We start from the raw sequence: 21,574 nt of genomic DNA on the forward strand, positions 1-21,574 counted from the left end.
GTGAAAATCCCCAAGTCACCACACTCTGACATCTGTTCAGGTACACTGAGGGAGAATTTAGCGTGGCCGATGCACCCAACCAGCAACCAGAATCTTAAATTTAATTTAATTACTTAATACTTTATAAGACCATGTTATGACTATATTTTGCTCCTGTGGAAGGAAGCTGGAACACCCGGAGGAAACTTGCGCAGATACTGGGAGAATGTTCAGACTCCGCACAGGCAGAACTGGGAGTCAAACCTATGAGGCAGCAGTGCTAACTAGCATTTATGTTGAACCCCTGAATGGCCCTAAGTATTTCAAGCCCATCAGCACTTTCTGAAGTGCAGTCACTACTATTATGTAGGCAAACATGACAGCCAATCTTCACATAAGGTCTTACATCCAGCAATAAGGTCAATCTGCACTTGTTTTGATGTTAACAGGGGGATAAATATTTGCCAGGACGCTGTGGAGCACTTTAATGCTGTTATTTCAGTGGTGTCAATTAATCTTTTATGGCCTCTTCAGAGGGCAGGCAAGGCCTCCACGTAATGTGTAGCCGAAAAGAGTTTGTCGACGGTCAGAATCTTTCCATTATGAAGTGACACCTACTTGTTGTAAGGTGGCACTTCTAACATTGATTTATACCAGTGGCATACATATTCAGGTAGGGAGTGGTCGTACAGACTCTGTGAGAATATTTAGTATGCAAATGAGTTGTTCAAATTGCATTTTCATTTCATCTCCTTTGGAATAACGGTATCAATTTCCTAACTCTGTTGGAGATGAATGCATGGTTAATAACATTGTTAAGTTTTTAAACTGTCCTATCACTGACCTCAGCCACATAATTGAGTAGAAGCAGATGTTTTTGTAGAAGATCATTAAATGATGAACAGTATGCAGATGCAGATGTGTTTTAGTGAAATTTGATGGCTGCAATTATCCACGTGTGTGTGTGTGTGTGTGTGTGTATCAAGCAAGAATGACCCTTTTTAAGGAGAGATTCATTTGGTGTTGTAGTTTATGAAAAACTTGAAGGTTCATGACTAGCACCCTGGGAATGTAGAGAAAGCAAAGTTGTTAGCACCTATAGTTATGACTTTTATACCTGCTTGTATGTACCATGATATAGATGGAACATCCTATGGAAACTTTGTCCAACAGCATGCTCTGCTAAAAGCAGAGGCAGGAACCATCATAAGTGCTGACCAATGCCATAGGAACAACCTCAGTACTGGCAGTCTTGTGACATGACACTTCGATGTATCAAGTTAAAATCTTAAGTTATTTGAAGTTGTTAAATCACACGCTTCCATTGAGGTTCTTTTTCTTTTAGAAAGGATGTCAGTTCTTGTTATTTGGTCAAATAAAGCTGCATTCAAGGCAAGCTGCGTGGAGCCTTTCATTGGTAATGAATAGGCTACATTATAATGTACCTGCTCTGAATATAAAATATGCAAGCAAACAGCTTTCTAACAAACCTAAACAGAACTGCCACTAGGGGTCCTTTGACGGCCAAAACTTTGATAGAAAAGATATCATTGGATGTTTTTGGGACCGGGAGAGTGTTATCGGGGGTGCCTTGGGAGGAGGGAGGGGCACGGAATGAGATTCCTTCTGTTTGGTGTCAGTGGTTAATGTGTGAGTGTTATAGATGAAGTGTGTGCAGATTGCTGGGTGGTTTAACAGTTGTTGAAGTGCCATTTCATTACCCTCTTCGTCTGCATCAAATAGATCTGACTGTAAAAATGACAGAACAAATGATTTGCTTTATTGTGACTAATTAAGTAGGTGATGGTATTATGAGGCACACAGTGTGGGTGAGAGCACTCAAGGCAGCTTCTGTAACAGCTTGCCTTATTTTGAAAACCCCTCAGCTTCTGTTATCATTTCACCCACGTCACTTAGAACAGTGAATTGCTAGAGAACGGTGGCATAGTGGTAATGGTAATGCAGAGGCATATTTTAACAATCTAAAGGCTTGAATTCAAATCCCACACTGCAGCTGGGAAATTTAAATTTGGTTAACTAAATAAATCTGAATAAAATGCCTCTACCAATAATAGTGACTAGGAAACTACCAGATTAACATAAAAACCTATTTGGTTTCCTAATGTCCTGCAGGGAAGGAAATCCTCTTCCTGTACCCCTGCTGTGTGACTTGACACTCAGTCTTAACTGCCTTTTGAAATGACCACTCATTTTAAAAGATGACTTACTCGCACTTCTTGAGGACAATTAGAAATGGGCAATGAATGTTACTCTTGGCAGCAACATCTATATCTGTGAATGAATATTTTAAAACAAAACCGGAATATTTAGTAAATTTGAAGTTTATTCAGAATTAGGCAGTGAAGCACAAGCATGGGATATCTTGTTTATCTTATGCAAACCTGGTTTTGGCTGCCTTTCAGTGAAAATGAGAGAACACACCTTCACAGTCGTTGTTTTGCGATTGCCAGGAATTGTAATTTATTGCTAACACTCCATTTTCTTTAAGTTCATTAAACACTGTTCACTTTGTGGTACCTTATGGAAGGAGTTGAAAGCAAGACTTGCATTTATATAATGCCTTTCACGACCTGAGGTGTACCAGAGTACTTTACAGCCAATAAAGCACCTTTGGAAGAAACCTGGAAACTAATTTGTGCACAGCAGTATCCCATAAGCAGCTGTAAAATGATCGCCAGCCAGTCAGTTTTTGTGATGTTGATTAAGGGAGAAATATTGGTCAGAATGCTGGAGAGAAGCTCCTTTACTCTTCAAAGTAATGCTTCTACGTATACCTGAATGTTTATTATTTCATCCAAAAGGCAGTACGTCCAACAGTGCAGCACTCCTTCAGTACTGTACTGGAGTGTCAGCCTAGATTTCTGTGCTGGAGCAGAGCTTGAACTTACAAATTTCTGATTCAGAGGCAAGAGTGTTATTAACTGAGCCACAGCTGATAACTTGCTGTGAAGGGGCAGGATGTGAGTGCAGTTAGTTGATATGTCACTGAAGACTATTTAGTGCAGGGTTTCCCAAACTTTACAAACCGTGGAATTTCTAGTGACCTCCCAAGTGCATTGGGGAACCCCAAGCAGTTTCATAATGTTGATGCCCCTTATTTTCCTGTGAAACTGGTGTGAACACAAAGCAAATGTAGACATGTGACATGTAGGGAGACGAATCAGGCTAACAGATAACCATAGGTTTAGGAACACTAACATGACGCTAACTTTAGAATGAATGACCTTGCATTATGGGAACATAAACCAACCAACGCTGTTGCTGTAAAAGACAGCTCTGCATAATTAACAAATATTTAAAACGTTGATTTAAAACATGTATTTTGAACATACAAGATGGATATGTTTTGCTTTTGGTTACATTTTGTGAAATTTCAGTCAGTGGCAAAATACAAAGAGGGAAGGAATAATAAATTCACTGAAAGCAGCAATATTATCAGCAGTGGTCAGGAACAAGATGGCTATCAATGCTAGCTTTATGAATAGGATCATCCAACTCCAAGTGATAACGCAGGTGGTGAGCAGAAATGAAGAATTTCTCAGGGTCGGACGAGAGTCATGTGGGTTCAATTCGGTGGGAATCATTTCACTGTCTAGCGTCCCATATTGATGGGCAACAGAAGGGAAGTAACATCAGTAATTTAATAACAAATGAAATCCCATTAGGTCATGATGTGTACTGTATTTAGCTGGAATTAATGACAGGATGATTATTGACTGATTTGTATTCATGTTTACTGGATAATGCCCACCAGAAAGGTATGATTTTGGGAATCTACAATTGTCTTCATGGGCATTGTTCTTCAGACTGCTATCTGGCTGCTGCATTTGATATCTTGAATGCAGGCCTTCCTCATATCATTCGCCGTTCGATTATTTGGTTAAATAAAGTCATATCTTCAACATCAGTACACTGTGTTTTCAGCCTTTGTATTAGCTTTAGTAGCTATACATAGCCTCAAGAGAAAGTCCCTGTCTACAATTTGACCCTGCTCGCAACACCAAATTGTGGAAGACGGTTGCCTCTCAAGGCTATGTATTTGCTCAGAGTTAAGCTAAGTGTAAAGACTCAAAATGCAGTGTACTGACGTTGAAAGCGTGACTTTATTTAACCAAACGATCAAATGTGAAACAGATTTGGGTGAGAGATAAAATGTAACATCTCAAAGCTTGCAGAAGATACCAAGTTGGTTGGGAGGGTGAACTGTGACGAGGATGCAGAGATCCTTCAGAATGATCTAGACAGTTGAGTGAGTGGGCTAATCAGTGCAGATGCAGTATGATTTGGATAAATGTGAGGTTATTCACTTTGGAAGCAAAAACAAGAAGGTAGATTACTACCTGAATGGCTGTAAATGGGGAGAAGGGAAGTGTGCAGCAGGGCCTGGGTGTCCTTGTGCACCAGTCACTGAAGGTAAGCATGCAGGTGCAGCAGGCGATAAAGAAGGCAAATGGCATTTTGGCCTCCATTGCAAAAGGTTTTGAGTACAGGAGCAAGGATGTGTCGTTGCAATTATACAGGGCCTTGGTGAGGCCACACCTAGAGTATTGTGTGCAGTTTTGGTCTCCTTTTCTGAGGAAGGACGTTCTTGCTCTCGAAGTGCAGCGAAGGTTTACGAGGCTGATTCCGGGTGACGGCGGGCAAGACTGAGGAGAGATTGACTAGGTTAGGATTGTTTTTGCTGGAGTTCAGATGAATGGGGGCGGGGGGATCTCATAGAGACTTACACGACAGCACGGTAGCACAGTGGTTAACATTGCTGCTTTGCAACGCCATGGATTTGGGTTCAATTCCCAGCTTTGGTCACTGTCTGTGTGGAGTTTGCATGTTCTCCCCGTGTCTGTGTGGCTTTCCTCCCACATTCTGAAAGGCGTGCTGGTTAGGTAAATTGACCGGACAGGCGCCAGGGGAATTTCACAATAACTTCATTGCGGTATTAATGTAAGCTTTACTTGTGACTAATAAATAAATTTTAACTTTAAAATTCTAGACAGGATAGATGCAGGGAGAATGTTCCCAATGGTGGGGGAGTCCAGAACAAAGGATTACAGTCTGAGGATTCAGGGTAGACGATTTAGGACAGAGGTGAAGAGACATTTCTTCACCCAAAGAATGGTGAGCCTTTGGAATTCATTATCACAGGAAGCGGTTAATGCCAAAATATTGAATGCATTCAAGAGGCAGCTGGATATAGCACTTTGGGCAAATGGGATCAAAGGTTATGGGGAAAAAGCAGGATTAGGCTATTGAGTTGGATGATCAGCCATGATCTTAATGAATGGTGGAGCAGGCTCGAAGGGCCAGTGGCCGCCTCCTGCTCCTATCTTTTATGTTTCTATGATACCCGGCTGCCCACGTTCTATGGCTCGAGTGCAGGGCTTCCTCATATCGTTCTCCCATTCGATCGTTTGGTTACATAAAGTCACATCTTCAAAATCAGTACACTGCATTTTAAGTCTTTGTATTTAGCTTAAGTCTGAGCAAATACATATCCTTGGGAGGAAACCTCCTTCTACAACATGTCTTTCCTAGCTATATCTCTGCAAATATTAGGAATTAGAGAAAAAAACACAGTTGCAGATACATTCACCAACATGCTCCTCCCCCACATTATCCCCTGGAAAAGCCTCCCTCCTGTGGCCCATTAACATTAATGCTTTGGCCTATTTGATTACTCTAATTATTTTAAAACTGTTGGAACCGGTGTTTGCTGGTCATGCGGCAGCCGTCAGCTTTGCGGACGCCCGGAGACTGTTTACAAACACACAGGGTTCTGTGAACACCAATTTGGAAACCCCTGATTTAGTGCCTTGCCTTCTCAAATTTCTCAATCACTTTGACTCACTATCCGTTATGCTGAAATACAGATATCATTGTGCAGGGCCAGACTGTTCAGGAGAGATATCAGGAAGCACTTCTACACACACAAAGGGTGGTAAAGATTTGGAACACAGCAAAATGATAGGTGATGATACATCAGTTGTTATCTTTAAATCTGAAATAGGTATATTTTTAAGTAAAGGTATTAAGGGATATGAGCCAAGGGCAAGGATATGGGCCAAAGGCAGGCATATGGAGTTAGACTTCTCATTAAATGGTGGAACAGAGCCAAAGGACTGAATGGCCTACTCCTTCCTATTCCTATGTTACTAGGCAAATCCAGCAGTTTGCTTTGTTTGATTTGATTTATTATTGTCACATGTACTGGTATACAGTGAAAAGTATTATTTCTTCCATGCTATACAAAGAAAGCATACTGTTCATAGAGAAGGAAACGAGACTACAGAATGTAGTGTTACAGTCATAGTGAGGGTGTAGAGAAAGATCGACTTAATGCAAGGTAAGTCCATTCAAAAGTCTAATGGCAGTAGGGAAGAAGCTGTTCTTGAGTCAGTTGGTACTTAGACTTTTGTACTTTTTCCTGACAGAAGAAGGTGGAAGACAGTATGTCTGGGGTCCTTAATTATGCCTGCTGCTTTGTCAAAGCAGTGGGAAATGTAGTCAGAGTCAATCGACAGGAGATTGGTTTGTGTGATGGATTTGGCTTCGTTCGTGACTCTTTGTAGTTTCTTGCAGTCTTGGACAGATCAAGAGCCATACTAAGCTATGATATAACCAGAAAGAATCCTTTCTATGATGCATCCATAAAGGTTGATGAGCATCGTAGCTGACAAGCCAAATTTCCTTAGTCTTCTAAGAAAGTCGAGGCGTTGGTGGGCTTTCTTAACAAGAGTGTCGGCATGGGGGTCCAGGACAGGTTCTTGGTGATCTGGACACCTAAAAACCTGAAGCTCTCAACCATCTTTACTTCGTCCCTGTTGATGTAGACAGAGACATGTTCTCCACTGCACTTCCTGAAATTGATGACCATCTTCTTTATCTTGTTGATATTGTGGGAGAGATTATTGTGGTCGCATCTGTTCACCAGATTCTCTATCTCATTCCTGTGCTCTGTCTCATCATTGTTTGAGATCCAACCCACTACAATGGTGTCATCAGCAAACTTGAAAATCGAGTTGGAGGGGAATTTGGCCACACAGTCATAGGTGTATAGGGAGTATAATAGTGGGCTAAGAACACAACCTTGTGGGGCACTGGTGTTGAGGATGATCATGGAGGAGGTGTTGTTGCCTGTCCTTACTGATTGTGATGTGTGGGTTAGGAAATTCAGGATCCAGTCGCAGAGGGAGGAGCTGAGGCCCAGGCCACAGAGTTTGGAAATGAGTTTTCTAGGAATAATGATTGAACGCTGAGTTGTAATCAATAAATAGGAGTTGACGTAAGTGTCTTTGTTCTCTAGGTGTTCCCAGGTTGAGTGCAGGATCAGGGAGATGGCGTCTACTGTGGATCTCTTGCAGCAGTAGGCGAACTGCTGTGGATCCAGGCAATCCGGGAGGTTGGAATTGATTCATGCCGTGGCTAATCTTTCAAGGCACTTCATTATGATGAATGTCAGAGCCACCAGATAGTCATTATGGCACGCTACTTGGCTTTTCTTTAGTACTGGGATGATGGTTGTCTTCTTGAAGCAGATAGGGATCTCAGGTTATTGTAAAGAGAGGTTGAAGATGTCTGCGAATGTCCCTGCCAGCTGATCCGAGCAGGATCTGAGTGCTCATCTGGATACCCCATCTAGGCTAGTCGCTTATGTGCGTTGACCTTCAAGAAAGCTGCTCTGACATCTGCTATGGTGATCTCAGATACAGACCTAAGATTTGTGTCAGCAAAGGCCAGTAAGGATGAAAGGTCAATCATCTTTTCAGGTTTGGTTGTTGAAGGAGGGATATTAACTGCAATCCTGGGAGAAGTCTCTGTTCTTGGTGGTATAATGCCATGGGATCTTAGTTTTTCATGTGAAACTCTGGAACAGACAAACAAGTCTTAATTTAACTCTAATCTAAAAGATGGTACCTGTGACGTTGCAATGCTCCCCAGCACTGCATTTGTGCCTACCAAGGTTAATTGACATTATAGTGCAGTGTTACAGGCCTAACAGCCCAGGGGTGATGTGTTCAAGTTCTATCAGAATTGAATTTGCTCCGCGTAAATGTTTCAAGTAGATGATGGTAAAGGGCTGCGGAGAGAGAGTGGAGAAGTAGGATAAAGATTGGATTGCTCTTCACAAACATTTGGCAGAGGGCTAAATGGTTGTCTGCTGAGCAATAACAGCTATGGTTTTATTGTGTGTTTTAAGCCTGGATCAGCAAATGTGTCTCTTCTGCATTGAGACTACCACCAGAGGGAACCAAGCCAGCACTTGTATCCTTAAGTGAAAGAATGAAAGAGAAATTTTACTTTGTATTTCTAACTGACTTAGATTGCAAATTTTTGGAGATGACATGCATTGAATTGCAACTTAGCAGCAACACCAAAATTGACATCAGTATATTAACCAAAGAAAGCAGAGTTCAATTCAGTGAGGAACCAAAATTGAGACTGATGCCGTAAGTGGAAGCAAAGAGGACTGTAATACGGTCAGAGAGGCATTAATTGTGGGGGTAGGGGAATGGGGAAGAATAGTGCCAGTTTTACATGGGATGGGGGAAGGGGAAGAATGGTATCAGTTTGACCTGTATTGGGCAGAAGCAAAGAATGATGTCTGTCAGACAGGCTACTAGAAATTGAGAAACAAGCATTGGGTATAATGAAGTGACCTTTCATCACAACTGCAAAGGTCTGATGTAAATGTAAACAGAGGTTTGTTTGTCCATGTTTGAAGATAAAATTTGTATTCCAAGAAGTATGAATAGGTTTTAAAATGTACAACGGTAATTTTGAGTATAATTGTGAAACGTTTTCTGAGGGAATATGCCCCTGCATCTTGCGTGATGCTCAACAGCAATGATCTGTATTGTCCATAGGCCCTTCTGGAGCATTATAAAACAAAATTTGACACCAAACCACACCAATATATTGATAACCAAAAAACTTGGCCAAAGGTGCAAATTTAAAAGATTTTCAGTGGAGAGAGAGGAGGAAGGAATAGGAGGTTTTCACAGGATTTTCAAAACTACAGCTTTGGTAGCTGAAAGGACAGCTGCAAATGATGGAGCAATGAAAATCAGGGATGCTCAAGAGGCTGGGATTAGAGGAGCACAGCTGCCCTGGAGGGATGTGGAGCTGAAGGAGATTACATAGATCGAGAGGGACGAAGAAATTGCGCAGGCTACGGTTGCTGACAACATCCGGACAATAGTGCTGAACACAGAACTTGCTGCACCCCTGAGGCCAAGCTGTTCCAGTACAGCTACACCACTGGCATTTACTTGGCAAAGTGGAAAATTGCCCAAGAATATTCTGTCCACAATTACCGGCCTGTCCACATCCCTGCAATTATCAACAAAGTGATGGAAGGTGGCCCTGACAGTGCTATCAAGCAGCTTTTACACAGCAATGACTGCTTATGGACACTCAGTTTGGATTCTGCCAGGACCATTCAGCTCCTAGCCTTGCAATCTTGGTCCAAATGTAAAAAGAGCTGAATTCCAGGGGTGAAGTGAGAGTGACTGCCGTTGTTGCCTCAGTGTTGACATTGAGGCAACATTTGACTAAGTGTGGCATCAAGGAGCCCTTGCAAACTTGAAATTAATAGAAGTCATAGGAAAGTCTCCACTGGTTGGAGGAAGATGGCGGTTGGAGGTCAATCATCTTGGTTCCAGGACATTGCTGCAGGAGTTCCTCAGAGTAGTGTCCTAGCCCCATCCATCTTCAACTGCTTCATCAATGACCGTCTCTGCTACATAAGATCAAAATCAGAGATGTTTGCTAATAATTGCACAATGATCAGCACCATTCGTGATTCCTTAAATATAGAAACAGGCTTGCCAATATGAGGCAAGACTTGAACAATATTTAGGCTTGGGCTGATAAGTGGCAAGTAACATTGGTGCCAGACATTGACGTGAGACATTGGCCATCTCAACAGGGGAGAATCCAATCATCATCCCCTGACGTTCAGTGGCATTATCATTTCTGATTCCATCAAATACCATCGCTACCCAGAGACTGGGGATTCTGCAGTTAGTAACTCATCTCTTGACTCCCCAAAACCTGTCCACCATATACAAGGCACAAACCTTTGTCTGTATACTGCGCAAGAAGCAACATTTTTCACTATGTTAATACATGTGACAATAATAAATCAAATCAAAATCAAATTCGGGAGTTTGATGGAATAATCTCCACTCACCTGGATGATGTAGCTCCAACAGCACGCAAGAAGCTAAACACCATCCATGACAAAGCAGCCTGCTTGATTGGCACCCCATCAACAAATGTTCATTCCTTCCATTACTGATATACAGTGATAGGCGTGTGTACCATTTACAAGATTGTAGATACTACGAATGTTATAGTGGGTGGCACGGTAGCACAGTGGTCACAGCTCCAGGGACCTGGGTCCAATTCCCGGCTTGTGTCACTGTCTGTGTGGAGTTTGCACTTCGTCCTCATTGAACAAAGGACAACACAGCAGGGGAAACAGGCCCAACAAGCCCGCACCACCATCTTAACAATGTGTCTTTCCTCTTCCACCCTTGACCCATGTCTATGCTTATGGTACCAGCATTGGAAACCAGATTAAGGGGAGAATAATTTAGGGATGGTTTGTTACACCAGTCAGCCTAAGAGCACATCCTTGGGGTGTGGGAGGAAACCAGAGCACCCGGAGGAAACCCACGCAACCATAAGGAGAATGCGCAAACTCCCACAGACACTGGCCCAAATCCATGTATCTGCACAGCAAACAGTGATAGTCAGTGAGCTGTCGTGGTGCCCATCTGCTGGTCCAGTTTTAAGTGTACACAAACTACACGAAGTACTAGGCTACTCTCGAAACATCCAAGAGCAGCCCACGCATGACCCACCATGTGTATGCCCCTCGTTAGACAACAAGGTGGACCAACGCACCTGTGGAGTAAAAGAGAAAAACATCAACACATGTAACAGTTGATTTCTAGGAACGTCCCGAGACTCTGATCCTTATTTAAAACCGTCTCCTATAACCCTCCATCCCTATTTCGCTCATGTGTCCAAGTAAACCTTAAACAAGTCCAGTGTGCCTGCCTCCACCACCTTACTTGGCAGTGCATTCCATACCCCCATGACCCTCTGTGTGAAAAACCTCCCTCTAGCCCCCCTCACCTTAAGCCCGTGGCCGTTTGTGATATTTGTCTCCAATCTAGCAAAAAGCCTGCCACTGTTTACTCTACCTATACCCTTCATTATCTTATACACCTCTATTAGATCCCCCCTCAATCTCCATCTTTCTAAGGAAAACAGCCCCAATTTGGCCAATCTTTCCTCATAACCCAGTCCTTCCATACCAGGCAGCATCCTGGTAAACCTCCTCTGCACTCTCTCCAGGGTCTCCACGTCCTTCCGGTAGTAAGGTGACCAGAACTGGACGCAGTACTCCAAATGCGGTCTAACCAACGTTCTGTACAACTGTAGCATTAGACGCCAGCTCTTGTACTCTATACTCCTTCCTGTAAAGGCTAGCATACCATAAGCTTTCTTCGCAACCTTCTCCACCTGTGTTGCCACCTTCAAAGACTTGTGCACTTGCACCCTCAGGTCCCTCTGCATTTCTATACTCTTAATAGGTCTACCCTTTATCATGTAACTCCCCTCTACATTATTCCTTCCAAAATGCATCACCTTCGCATTTATCTGGATTAAATTCCATCTGCCCAATATACCAGCCTATCTATATCCTGCTGTGTTGCCTGACACTCCTCCTCACTGTCTGCCAATCCTGCCGTCTTTGTGTCATCTGCAAACATGCTGATCACACCACATATGCCCTCTTCCAAGTCATTTATATGTATTACGAATAGAAGAGGTCCCAGTACTGAGCCCTGCGGCACACCACTGGTGACAGACCTCCAGCTAGAAAAGGACCCTTCCACTACTACTCTCTGCCTCCTGTTACCTAGCCAGTTTTCAATCCATCTAGATACCTGTCCCTGTATCCCATGAGCCTTAACCTTTTCAACCAACCTACCGTGAGGGACTTTGTCAAACGCCTTACTGAAATCCATATAGACGACATCAACGGCTCGTCCTTCGTCGACCGTTTTTGTCACCTCCTCAAAAAATTCTACCAGATTCGTAAGGCAAGACCTCCCCTTAACAAAGCCATGCTGCATATCCCTAATCAGATTGCAACGCTCCAAATTCGTATACATCCTATCCCTAAGAATTTTTTCCAACAACTTTCCTACCACTGACATCAAACTCACCGGCCTATAATTACCAGGGTTATCCCTACTACCCTTTTTAAACAGCGGTACTACATTAGCTATCCTCCAGTCCTCTGGGACCTCACCTGTGTCCAAAGAAGAGACAAAGATTTGCGTCAGAGGCCCAGCAATTTCATCTCTCACCTCCCTAAGCAGCCTGGGATAAATGCCATCAGGCCCCGGAGCTTTATCAGATTTTATGCTGCCTAAAAACCCTAACGCTTCCTCCCTTGTAATGGATATTTCTTTCAACTAGTCTACAGCTCCCTCCAAGACAGTACAAGACACCAAGCCCCTCTCCTTCGTGAATACTGACGCAAAGTATTCATTCAGGATCTCCCCCATTCCCTCAGACTCTAAGCACAGTCCCCCTCCTTTGTCCCTAAGAGGACTGATTTTCCCTCTAACCACCCTTTTGTTCCTAATATAAGAGTAAAATGCCTTTGGATTTTCCTTAATCCTATCAGCCAAAGCCATTTCATGACCTCTTTTTGCCCTTCTAACTCCCCTTTTGAGCTCTTTATATTCCTCCAGTGCTCTCTCCGTTCCCAGTTGCTTAGACCTAACATATGCCTCTCACTTCTTCCTGACCAAGTTCTCAATATCCCCTGTAATCCACGGCTTTCTAATCCTACCTTATCCTTCCTCTTAACCAGCACATGTCTTTCCTGCAACCTTTTCAGTTTTCCCTTGGAAGCCTCCAACTTGCCAAACGTGGACTTACCCGCGAACAACCTCTCCCAATCAGTATCCATCAGCTCATGCCTCATCTGGCTGTAACTTGCCTTCCCCCAGTTTAGCACCCTCCCCTTCGGACAGCACTCATCTTTTTCCATTATTATCCTAAAGTAGACAGACTTGTGGTCGCTGTTAGCCACATGTTCACCCACTGCAACCTCAACCACCTGACCCAGCTCATTACCCAAAACTAAATCCAGCATAGCCCCCTCCCTAGTCGGGCTAGTTACATACTGCTCCAAGGACCCTTCCAGCACACGTTCTACAAATTCCTCCCCATCCGAACCCCCAGCTCTAGGCACCTTCCAATCCACTCCAGGAAGATTAAAATCTCCCACTTCAACAATCCTATTCTTTCCGCACCTATCCAAAATGTCTTTACATATGCCTCCTTCCACTGCCTGTGGGCTGTTGGGTGGCCTATAGTACACCCTTACCATAGTAATCGCTCCCTTCCTATTCCTCAACTCCACCCACAGCGACTCAATCCCTAACTCCTCTGTATTATCCTCCCTGTGCACCGCTGTGATGTGCTCCTTAACTAACAACGCCACCCCACCACCTCTCTTCAAGCCTCCTCTGTCATGCCTAAAACACTTATACCCAGGAATATTTAGCTGCCAGTCCTGCCCTTCCTTTAACCACGTCTCCGTCACTGCCACCACATCTAAATTCCTCACGAACATTAAGGCCTTAAGCTCATCCGTTTTACCCGTTACACTCCTCGCATTAAAACAGACACAATCCAAAACTCCAGGCCCACTCGGATCCTCTTCCCCCAGATAATTTTCCTCTCAACCAAACTACCCTGTCCCCAACTCGCTCCCAATCCCAGTGCCTACTCAGTTATCAGTCTCATCCCCTGCCGAAACACTCCAGCTAACCTCCCAGCTAAGATATTTGTCCCCTTCCCATTCAAATGTTCCCCATCCCTCCTGTACACATGCCCTTCTCTCACAAATACTTCCCAGTGATCGACAAAAGTAAAGCCCTCTGCCTTGCACCAATCCCTCAGCCACGCATTCAGCTGTAGGATCTCATTATTCCTAGCCCTGCTGTTACTAGGCAGCAGCCCAGAGAATGCCACCCTGGAGGCCCTGCTCTTCAGCTTGGCCCCCAACTCCCTGAATTGCCTACATACATCCCCCTGCTCTTCCTTCCTACGTCCTTCTCTCCTATGTGTACAATTACGTCAGCCTGGGTCCCTTCACCCTTCAAAATTCCCTCTATCCTCTCTGAAACGTCCTGTACCCCTGCTCCAGGGAAGCAGACTACCATCCTGGAGTCACGCTTTTGTCCACAGAACCGCCTATCTATTCCTTTAACCCTGCCATCCCCCACCACTATCTCATTGCCAACCCCCTTCCTTCCCTCTGAGGCATTCTGGTCCTCCTGTCTTACCTTCTGTACCCCTGTTGATGCCTTTTGGGGGACCGCTGGGGTAGTCTTTGGACTAGGACTCTCTTTCTTTTTCCCCTTCCTAACAATTACTCACCCGTTCCCCCCTCCGGCCCTGGGATCTCCACTTGACCGTGGTTCATATCCATTATTGCCTCATTCTCCCTGACCAGAAATACATCCTCTAAACGCAGTTCTAATTGCCTGACCCAGGCTCTCGGATGCTGCAGCTCTAAACACTTGATGCAGATGTGGACCTTCGGGAGACGTGTTGTCTCCAGGAACTCCCACATATGGCACCTAACACTGCTGAAGCTTCTCCCCATAGACCCTGCCATTTACCTGACCAACCTTGGAATTATGAACACAGAAATGGAACACAGGAAAGATGGAACCAGTAACTCACCTTGCCTAAGCCTGCTCTCGCCAAAGCCCTTATAGCTCTCACTCTGCTGCCACCTCACTCTGCTGCCTGCTCCCGATGCTGCCAGCTGTTTACTATTGCCTTTTTATACCCCCCGCTCTCCTTTCCCAACTACCCCCTCATCTAATTTCCGCTACGGTAATAAAAAACAAACAAAAACCCCGCGAACCGGAAATAGAGAAGTTCCAAAGAAAATCAACAACTCACCACAGCCACCAGGTACACTGCTCCGGAGAACAATGAGCATGTCTGCGTGAGTTTCGTCTGGGTGCTCTGGTTTCCTCCCACAGTCCAAAGATGTGCGGGTTAGGTTGATTGGCCATGCTAAAATTGCCCGTAGTGTCCTGAGATGCATAGGTTAGAGGGATTAGTGGGTAAATATGTAGGAATATGGGGGGTAGTGCTTGGGTGGGATTGTGGTTGGTGCAGACGCGATGGGCCAAATGGCCTCTTTCTGTACTGTAGAGATTCTGAAATTCTAAGAAGATGCTGTGTAACAACTCACCAACGTTCCTTCAGCATCAGCTTCCAATCTCTTGACCACTACAGCCTTGAAGAATAAGGGCAGCAATTGCATAGGAATGCCACCACCTGAAAGTTCAAGAAATCAGCTCATCACTACCTTCTCATTGGCAATTAGAAATGGGCATTAAATGCTGGCCTTGCCTACATCCCATGGAAGGATTTTTTAAAAAGGCCTCAGAGGGGTTTGAAATCAAGAATGAAAGTTTGCATATTGAGGTGGTGCTTAACCAGGAGCAATTGTTATTCAGCATGATCGGGGTGATTGGTGAACCAACTTGGTGCAAGTTAGGACGTGGGTGGCAGAATTTTGGATGGCCTCAAGTTTACAGTTTACAGAGAATAGAATAAAAGCAAATTACTGTGGAAACAAAATCACAAAATACTGGAAAATCTCAGCAGATCTAACAGCATCATCGAAAGAGAAAAGAGTTAACTTTTCAAAATGTTCAGAGATGTCTCTTTACAGATGCTGTCAGACTTGCTGAGCTTATTCAGCATTTTCTGCCTTTGTTATACAGAGTGGAACTTGGATGGGCCCAAAGTATTTTTGAATAAATAAGTCATAAAATAACAAAGACATGGGTGAGAGATTTAACATTGGGTCAGCTGAAGCTGTTGTATTCAGACAATGCTATCGGGGTGGAAATAGGCAGTCATAATGATGGCACAGTCCGAGTATGGTCAGAAGCTCATAATAGTCAAATATAACACCAAAGTTGCAGATAATCTGCTTGAGTAAGAGAGTCATCAAGGAATCATCAGTTTTATCCCTCAAAATTTTGTATTCTCTCCCAAGCTTTGGTTTCTCAGGTTTTTCCGTCCAGAACCGGCAAAAGAATGTTAGTTATATCTACAGCTTCAATCAAAAGGCCCATGTAGTTAATGGTTTTCACATGTTTCAGGGTTATCCATGTGTTTCTTGTAATCGTTGAATTTGTCTATGTCTCAACTTTTATGAAGGACCTTTTGTTAACCTGTAGTTTTGTACTAAATAAAACCCAGCCTGCAATGTGGTGGTGAAGCACTTTATCAAGTAAATGTTTTGACTGCAGGAGCCTAAAGTCTGTCATCAAAAACTGCTGTAAACAAACACAAGAGCTTTATCATTTGCTATTTGGTAAAGGAAATGTGTAACTGCACTAATCAGACCAGCAGGGTCCGTCCCCAGCCTGTCCAAATCTCAGCAAACTTTGCAATCCAGTACTGTGGGACTGTATTCTAATATCAGCTGCTGTGCTCAGAAAATGATGTGGATATGCCAGCGTTGGACTGGGGTAAACACAGTAAAAAGTCTGACAAGACCAGGTTTCAGTCCAACCAATTTATTTGATAGTAAATTCACTAGCTTTCGGGTTAGCCCCTTCGTCAGGTGAATGGAGAGTTCTGGCCTCAGACAGAGCATATAAAGCACAGACAGTTTACAGATTACTGATTAGAATGCGAATCTTTACACCTAACCCGCTGTTCAAGTCTTAAAGTGGCTAACAATGTGTGTGGAAGGAGCACTGATCACAGGTTAAAGAGATGTGTATTGTCTCCAGACAGTACAGTGAGTGAAGTTTTGCAAACCCAGACAAGTCATGGGGGTTACAGATAGTGCGACATGAATCCAAGATCCCTGTTGAGGGAACAGTCTTGCCTGGTGATTGTTCCCTTCCTGTTGGCGAACACTTCAGTGGTCATGGGCATTCAGCCTCTGACCTTCGGGTAAGCATTCTCCAAGGCGGCCTTCACGACACACGACAGCGCAGAGTCGCTGAGCAGAGCCTGATATCCAAGTTCCGCACACGTGAGGACGGTCTCAACAGGGATCTTGGGTTCATATCGCACTATCTGTAACCCCCGTGACTTACCTGGGTTTGCAAAACGTCACTCACTGTACTGTCTGGAGGCAATACACATCTCTTTAACCTGTGATCAGTGCTCCTTCCACTCACACTGTCAGCCACTTTAAGACTTGAACAGCAGGTTAGGTGTAGAGATTCGCGTTCTAATCAGTAATCTGTAAACTGTCTGTGCTTTATATGCTCTGTCTGAGGCCAGAACTCTCCATTCACCTGACGAAGGGGCTAACCTGAAAGCTAGTGAATTTACTTTCAAATAAATTGGTTGGACTGAAACCTGGTCTTGTCAGACTTTTTACTATGCTCAGAAAAGCAAGAGTGAACAGTGTGGATCGAGAAATGCTATTGAACTAAACATTGAATAATGGATAAATGCTACTTAGCTGTTTGATGTAACTTGTACTTTGTATAAGAACATAAGAAATAGGAGCAGGAGTAGGCCATCTAGCCCTTCGAGCCTGCCCCGCCATTCAATAAGATCATGGCTGATCTGTCGGGGCTTAGTTCCACTTTCCCGCCTTCTCCCCATAACTCTTAATCCCCTTGCCTATCAAAAACCTATCTACCCGTGTCTTAAATATATTTAGCGAGGCAGCCTCTACCACTTCAACGGGCAGAGAATTCCAGAGATTCACCACCCTTTTGAGTGAAGAAGTTCCTCCTCAACTCCCTTCTAAACTGCCCCCCCTTATCTTGAGGCTGTGCCCTCTAGTCCTACTGTCCTTTCTGAGCAGGAAGAGCCTCTCCACCTCTATCCTATCTCTCCCATTCATCATCTTATATGTCTCAATGAGATCTCCCCTCATTCTTCTGAACTCTAACAAGTACAAGCCTAGTTTATTCAGCCTCTCCTCATAGTTCAACCCCCTCAACTCCGGTATCAGCCTAGTAAACCTCCTCTGCACTCCCTCCAAGGCCAAAATATCCTTGCATAAGTGCGGCGACCAAAACTGCACACAGTACTCCAGCTGTGGCCTCACCAGTGCCCTGTACAGTTGCAGCAAGACCTCCCTACTTTTATATTCAATCCCCCTCGCTATGAAGGCCAGCATCCCATTCGCCTTCCTGACCACCTGCTGCACCTGCAGGCTGGGTTTTTGCGACTTATGCACAAGGACCCCGAGGTCCCTCTGCACCGTCGCATGCTGCAGTTTTTCGCCATGTAAGTAATAGTCCTTCCTACCATAATTCCTACCAAAGTGGACAACTTCACACTTGCCAACATTAAATTCCATTTGCCAGTTCCTGGCCCATTCGCCCGGCCTATCTAGATCCCTCTGCAGACTTTCCACACCCTCCGCACAATTTGCCGTTCCACCAATCTTGGTGTCATCAGCAAATTTTGACACCATACACTTGGTTCCCTCCTCCAGATCATCTATATAAATGGTAAATAGCTGAGGCCCCAGCACCGACCCCTGGGGCACTCCACTAGTCACCAACCGCCAATCCGAATAGCACCCATTAACCCCCACTCTCTGCCTCCTATTTGACAGCCAGTCCCCTATCCACACTAATCCACGTATAACCACTCTTAGAATATTACTCCAATGCATTCTTAGTCATGGTTGTCTATCTGTGGTGCTTTGTTTCCTTTCTCCCTCTTCCAGTAAAAAAAATTGGGCCAGGATGGCACTGAACCTGTTGTGCAATGCTGGAATATACTTCACTGTTTGATTCTGTTAATTTCTTAAGGGCAGCATTGATTTGTGGTTCCAGGTGATCTTGAAAGACTTGGAGGTGCTGGCAGAAATCGCATCCTCCCCAGCGGGGCAGACAGAAGGACAGGATTCGTATGAGAGTATCAGCGCCCAAAGTAGCCAATCAGAGTTGCACATTCCTGTTTCTTCCTCCACGCCATTGAGCTCTTCCAGTAAGTACCAAGTCGGTTAATATCTAATGCTTCAGAGTCCCAGATAAAGTCAGCTCAGAAACCTGGGCCCATGGTCGCAAACCCAAAGAAAATATAGCAAAGGGAATGCCTTTTAGCTAAAATATTACGCTCTTTGCATGAAATGTCATCCAAATAGTTGTAATTTCAAGACTATTTATTAGTGCAGTTTTTCGAATGACAGTAACTTAAATTTGTAGTTGTGTCTCTAATGTAGTAAACCATCCCAAGATGCTTCACAGGAGAGCTATCAGATAAGGTTTGACATTGTCATGTGAGGCCATGTTAGAACAAGTGACCAAAAATTTGGTATTGAGCATTTTAAAGGAGGATAGAGTGGTAGAGGTTTAGTGAGGATTTGTAGGATTTTGGTAGCTGAAGGACCAACAAGACCATTTGTTCAATCACCAGCATTTGAAGCAAAGATCAGTAAAGACTGGAGATTGAAGCACAGTTTAGATCAGTGTAGTTACAAGGCTTTGGGAAAAGAGTGGACGATTGCGACTAATTGGATAGTTCTCTAAAGAGCTGACAAGGGTACAGTAAGTAGGCTGATTGGCCTTATCCTGTGCTGTGTTGACTCTGATGCAGCAGCTGTAGACTAGAATGCCCTGGTTTATCTGTCATCTTGCAAAGGAGGCTAATTGCAGTTTTACCTTTTTCATCCTGTTTGAGTATCTGATTTGTGAATCTTAAAATCAACTTCTAGGTTCAGTCTGTAAGGAATCTCAGTCATGTAAATGTGGAAGTTATATAACCCCTTAAGCTGCCAGTGATGGATAGGAGTGGAAAGTCTTCATATTGTCCATTAGATTGCTGGGATCATCTCTGTGAACACTTGGTTGAACTGAATAGTGTGGCTGCAAGTCATACTCCTACCTCCAGCCATGCGGTCAGACAGCAAGCAGGCAGCAAACAGAAACCAGGCCCTTCCCGAGGATGAGGAGAGTCACCTACAGTCAGTTATATCTACTCCATATGGTTCTTGATTTGTGTTGGAGGCAAGGAGGGAAGTCACTTGAATGCCCACTTACCAGGAAATAGCCTGTGCCACAGAATGAAGGAAAAAAGCAGGACTGAAATACGGATCTCTGTCATCCATAATCCCCTCATCACCAGAATAGTACTGGGGCTGTGAGAACCAGCTTATATTCCCTTGAGTCTAGAAGATTAAGGGATGATCTAATTGAGATAAGTGTGTCGACTTAGATGTTTCTGATAATTAAAAGAATTGACAGGGTTGATGAAAAGAAACTATTTCACCTTGAGCCAGGGAGTTTGACCTTAAAATTGAGGGATGATATCGGAACCACTTGTTTATGCAAAGGGGAACACTAGTCTGGTAACTCCCCAAATAGCTGATGAAGCTAGGGGTCTATTGTAAATTGTAATATTGAGATTGATAGATTTTGTTAGGTGAAAGCGTTGAGGGTTGCATAACCAAGGCAGGTAGATGGAATTTAGATACAGATCAGCTGTAATCTCATTGAATGACAGGATCAAGGGTTTCCTCTTCCTATGTGCCTTTTGCTTTCTCATTCTAGCTGAACACCTTCAGGCAATTTTTTTTAAAGTATAGAATTGGTATTCTGCAACTTCCCTTTCCTTTATGATCTCATTTGGCTTCAGGTAGATGATCCTGCAGCTCACATTTAGCTTAGATGCTTCACTCTGAACTGAGAGTAATTCACACAGACCTTGAGTGATTTTTCTTGATATTTCACTCTGAACATCATGGCTCAGGTTGTTGCTGGCAAATGTGAGAATGGAAATAATATTTTAGGAAAGGTCTCTTGGCATTTTTCATCTACAGTCCACCAAATTGGTGCTTTCCCCAACACACCTCGCATCTCTATTTAAGCACTGATTGAGTCAGAATTTATCCAGAATGACTGACTTGTTTTCCCTGGGGATTTTTAACTCCATGTTTTTGCTGCACTGTTTCCGCTTCAGTTGAGATGTTTCTTCGCTCTTTATGCTTCTATGTTGACTAAGCCAGTGAGGCACCCCTTTTGTTAACAATAAGCAGTTTAAAATGACATTGCGTGCAGTGAAAGTAAGCTGATAGCATTGGGCAGAGTCCCTGTCTGGGCAAAATGCAGCCAAATTCTCCTTCCTGCTCCTTGAGTTTACTCCTTTGCTTTTCTGAAAGTGCTTGCATAGCCACAGAGTTATCAACAGCCCTTCTCAACAAACATTTGTTCCAGCAGGAAGTCTCCTAGTGGCCTCCCATCCTCCAACCCTCTAGCATCAAACTATTACTCACCCACAACTCTGCAGTCTACCCTCCAGTGTCTCCTTCATTATCCAGCTAGTTGTGTGGGACTGTGCTTTCTGGCTTGATTTATATCTACCTAATCAAAGCCTAAATTTGTGCTACAGTGGTCTCACTAATCCTCCCCCACCCCACTCCTAAATTGTTGTCTCTCCTGTTTGTTAGTCTCCTCCTCTTAGTTGCCTGCTCATCTTCTCTCTCTCTCTCTTCCCCCCTCCCTCCATTAGCAGCCTCTCT

General features: G+C 43.9%; 1 protein-coding gene across 1 annotated transcript in view; it reads left to right on the top strand.

Annotated features, from left to right (window-relative positions):
- The window catches only part of vac14 (vac14 homolog (S. cerevisiae)), a 347,166-nt gene that overhangs the window by 138,535 nt on the left and 187,057 nt on the right, over window positions 1–21,574 (top strand). Inside the window, exon 14 of the mRNA XM_080187225.1 lies at window positions 18,891–19,044. Within this exon, the coding sequence (XP_080043351.1) occupies window positions 18,891–19,044 (154 nt within the window). The remainder of the gene's footprint in view (window positions 1–18,890; window positions 19,045–21,574) is intronic.

The sequence above is a fragment of the Carcharhinus amblyrhynchos genome, chromosome 4 (genome assembly GCF_965287045.1).
Source record: "Carcharhinus amblyrhynchos chromosome 4, sCarAmb.v2.hapA, whole genome shotgun sequence".
Taxonomy (NCBI): Eukaryota; Metazoa; Chordata; class Chondrichthyes; order Carcharhiniformes; family Carcharhinidae; genus Carcharhinus; species Carcharhinus amblyrhynchos.